The 4,788-nt window shown below is 28.0% G+C and overlaps 1 protein-coding gene across 1 annotated transcript in view; it reads right to left on the reverse strand.

The window, feature by feature from the left end:
• Window positions 1-4,555: 4,555 nt before the first annotated feature.
• The window catches only part of HELRODRAFT_181774 (hypothetical protein), a gene marked incomplete at both ends in the record, with an annotated part of 2,911 nt that continues 2,678 nt past the window's right edge, over window positions 4,556-4,788 (reverse strand). The window contains one exon of the mRNA XM_009031552.1: window positions 4,556-4,690. Within this exon, the coding sequence (XP_009029800.1) occupies window positions 4,556-4,690 (135 nt within the window). The remainder of the gene's footprint in view (window positions 4,691-4,788) is intronic.

The raw sequence follows: 4,788 nt of genomic DNA on the forward strand, positions 1-4,788 counted from the left end.
CAGTAGTAGTAGTAGCAGCAGCAGCAGCAGTATTAGTACTACTAGTAGTAGTAGCAGTAGCAACAGTAGTACTAGTAGTAGTAGTAGTCGGTAGTCGTTGGAAGTAGTAGTAGTAGTAGTAGTAGTAGCAGTAGAAGTTTAGTGATGGCTTTTTAACGATTGAATAATTTTTGTGATTATACAACACACACACAAACACACACACATTAATCTTTTATTCTCATTAATTTATCAGAGCATTTTGATTTATTAGAGCATTTAATTTTCGATTTTCTTTTATTTAATATTATTAATATTTTAAATTTTAATAATATAATTTTATAATAATAATAATATGAATAATTATATCAATATTATTTTTATTATCATTTTGTTATTTAATTACAATAATTGATTGTTATTGTTATTTTTCTTGTTATTATTCTTATCTACCGCCACTTCTAACCCACCATTTTAAATTTGGCTATGGACGAGACAGTGTTCTTTAAAGACAAGATAAAGATTTGAGTTTATTATTGATTGAATGAATGATTGATTGATTATAATTGATTGATTGATTGATTGATTGATTGATTGATTGATTGATTGATTGATTGATCGTGAGTGTACATATATATATATATATATATATATATATATATATATATATATATATATATATATATATATTTCTCAATACGGTCTCAATGTTTTATTAATTTTTCTTCTAACCTTTGCAATGTCAATTCTGACGATGACGTCAGTGATTATGATGACGTCAGTGATTATGATGACGTCAGTGATTATGATGATGATGACACTACTGATGATGATGATGATGATGACGAGGGTTATTGATAATTTTAATGATTAATTTTTAGCTTGCATGGATCGGATGCTAAGCATGTGTAGTAGCTCGTACCTTTAAGCAAAATAGGCCATGCGCTGGATCTCATTGTATATATGTGTAATAGTGTCGTGTGTGTGTGTCTGTGCGTGTGTGTGTGTATTCATTTGTATGTGCGTGTCTGTTTCTTTCTTTGTCTGTGTTTCTCCATTATAATTAATATTGTATATAGTTTTGCGTATGTTGGTTTAGGATTTTTAAATGTATTATATATTCATAAATGCATTTTTGTATATGTATGTATGCATTTACAGATATATTTAGATATTTATTTGTTTATATATATATATATTTATATATGTATATTTATTTATATATATATATATATATATATATATATATATATATATATATATATTTGCACGGTATCTATTAAAATTGTGATTATTCGTTTGCTCGGCTGATACCTAATTCATTCTTTATTTTTGGTCATTTTCTCGGTCATTCATTCATTCTTTCTGTCATTCATTCATTAATTCATTCATTCATTCATTCACTTATATATTTGTGTATTCATTCGTTCATTCATTCATTCATTCGTGTTTTATTCATTTATTTATTTATTGCTTAGTTCTTTCGTTCGTATTGTTTTCCCTTAACTATTCCATTACCGAAATTCGGTTGGCCTGTCAATTTTTGCTATTTTTATTATTATTATTTGGATTATTACTGTTATTATATTATATTATTATTATTACTATTTTTACTATTATTACTATTATCATTATTATTATTGTTGATAATCATCATTATTTATAAATACTGGAGTGTAATGTTGTTTCTTGTTATTATATTTTCGTCATGTCGTGATTGGCAGATTGATTGATTGGTTGATCGATCGGTTGATTTGTTGGTTGATTGATTGATTTTTTAACATTATTTATGATACAATTATAAAAATAAATTTTATTTTAATTTGTTGTAACTTCGCGGTAGCTTCATTTTATTATGTGATGATGACGATGACGATAATAATGATAATGATGATAATGATAATAATAATGATGATGGTGATGATCATATCACCAATAATTCATTATCTATTCGTTCATTTGTTTACCGGTTTGTTTATTCATCTGTTAATTTATCGTTGCATCATTTGTTAATGTTGTTGATGTTGTTGCTGATGATGATGATGTTGTTGGTGGCGATGATGGTGATGATGTTGTTATTGGTGATGTTGTTGCTGATGATGATGTTGGTCATGATGATGATGGTGATCAACAGCGACTCAGCTTATGCCAAACAAACTGTAAAAATATTGCCAGTGTGATAGCCTCTTGTGGCATAGCAAATGAAATATTTATAATATGTTAATTATTATAGTAAGAATTATAATAATTTCGATTTTTATTCATATATATATATATATATATATACATATATATATACATATATATGTATATATATATATATATATATATATATATCGGTTGGTCGCATATATATATATATATATATAGATTTCGATTTTCACTAACCAAATTTATGATAAACGGTTTTTTGTTATAAATTTATTATTAAAAATAATAGTAATAATATTAATAATAATTATGATTATTATTATTTTAAATAATATCAAACGTAGAAATGAGTGAGTTAGTGAGTGATAGATTATTGATGGAATAGATGGATGGTTGAATGAGTTACATGCAAATGCAATGCTAAATACAATTATATATATATATATATATATATATATATATATATATATATATATATATGTATATAAGCGTTTTATCAGTGAATGAGTGAAAGAAAGAATAAATGGATGACTGACTGAGTGAATGAATGAATAACCGAACCAAAAAATTATTGCTAAACAAAGAACATCTAATAAGTTTATGAGAATGTCTATATATTAAGAATCGATATTATACTATATATGTATATGTATATATATATATATATATATATATATATAGACGAATGGCTGAATGAATAGATGAATGAATGAATAAATGAATGGGTGAATGAATGAATGATAAACAAATAAATGAATAAAATACATATTAAGGTTTTTCAACTTATCGGTCTTTTCCGTAATCAAACATTCAAATATTTATAAACACTCACACACACACACACACATATATATATATGTGCTATATAAATGGATAAATAATATATATATATACGTAATATGAATAATAACAACAGCTATACAAATATTTTTAAATTATTATGATACCCCGCCATCTTGAATTTACCGGCATATAAAAACAACATTGATATTTATATATATATTTCAATTCTAAATATATATATATATATAATTCTAAATAATATATTTACACACATATATATGGGTGAAAATAATTGATCTGTCATCAGATACTTAAAAGATAGATACATCAGATACTTAAAAGATAGATACATCAGATACTTAAAAGATAGATACATCAGATACTTAAAATGTGTCTTGTGAGTTTACATAAAATACACCTTAGTTTGCGCGATTCAATTGTGATATGCCAGATATGCTTGTTAAACTATAGATATGCTTGTTTAAACGCCGGCTTAATTGCAATGGGTAGGTAGTCTGGGGGATGGTTTAACCCGGGCTACTGATGGGTGCCACAAGCGTCTAGCCTAAAACGAGTTGGGGGTTCACAAAAATGGGCCTTAGGTGGTGGTTTGGAGATGGGGTACGTGATAACAGATCAACTATCTTCACCCATAGATATTACTCATTTTTCAATATATATATATATATACATATATATATATGTATATATATATACATATATATATATGTATATATATATACATATATATATATATATATGTATATATGTATGTATGTATATTTCAATTCGTCGTGCATTTTACTACTAAGATTACTACTTCTATTTTTACCAGTACTGCTAATTCATATAACTATGAATATGTAGTGTGTTTGTGTGTGTGTGTGTATGTTTGTGCGTGTGTTTGTTTGTGTGCGTGTGTGTGGGTATGTATATATGGCAAAAACAGTTTGTTGGTGTTGTATTTTTTTTGGTAAGTCTGCCGAAACGTTCAAGCCATCAGCTTCACTGCTCTTACTATAAGTCGGAGATGTTGTCGCTGATGTTGTTGTTGAAGTTGTTGTTGAAGTTGATGTTGTTGTTGATGTTGTTGTTGATGTTAATGTTGTTTTTGACGTCATCGCACACGTAACTCGAATTACTGTAGAGGCCGTTTTGTTGTTGACAACCGGATGTCAGATCGGACGGAATTGAGGTCAGGCCATCTGTGGTGATGATGACGATTAATATGATGATGGTGGTGGTGGTGGTGATAATGATGACGGCGATGGTGTCGGTTGTAATGATGATGATGACGACGAAGATGATGATGATGATGAATAATTAACCTCTTTTTGGGTCTACGAAGTAACCTATCTTGTCTTTATCATCAGCTGTAAAGCACATATTTGCTGATGCCAATGTTGTTGTAATTGTTGATGACGTCATTGTTGTTGTTGATGTTGACGTCAATGTTGTTGTTGTTGTTGATGATATATCGATTTTTGATATTGCTGATGATTTTGAACTATATGATGAAAGATGATTGGTTGACGAAGATAATGATGCTAATGTTGTAGATGTTGTTGTTGATGTTTTCGTTGTTGTTGTTGATGATGTTTTTGTTGTTGTTGTGGAATATTCCTCCGGCAAAAATTTTTTATTAGTTCTTCTTGATCTTTTTGGTCGGACTGCCCATGAGTTTGATGTTGTTGTTGTTGATGTTGTTGTTGTTGATGTAATATGATTTAATGATGTTGTTGTTGTTGTGGTTAATGTTGTCGTTGATGTCATGCAGCTTAATGACGTTGTTGTTGTCGTCGTCGTTGTTGATGTTGTTGTTTTGCAGTAATTTTTTTTAATTATGCCAGCGTAGGAGTAACTTTTTGTGAAGTA

This window comes from Helobdella robusta (assembly GCF_000326865.2).
Source record: "Helobdella robusta unplaced genomic scaffold HELROscaffold_75, whole genome shotgun sequence".
NCBI classification, from domain to species: domain Eukaryota; kingdom Metazoa; phylum Annelida; class Clitellata; order Rhynchobdellida; family Glossiphoniidae; genus Helobdella; species Helobdella robusta.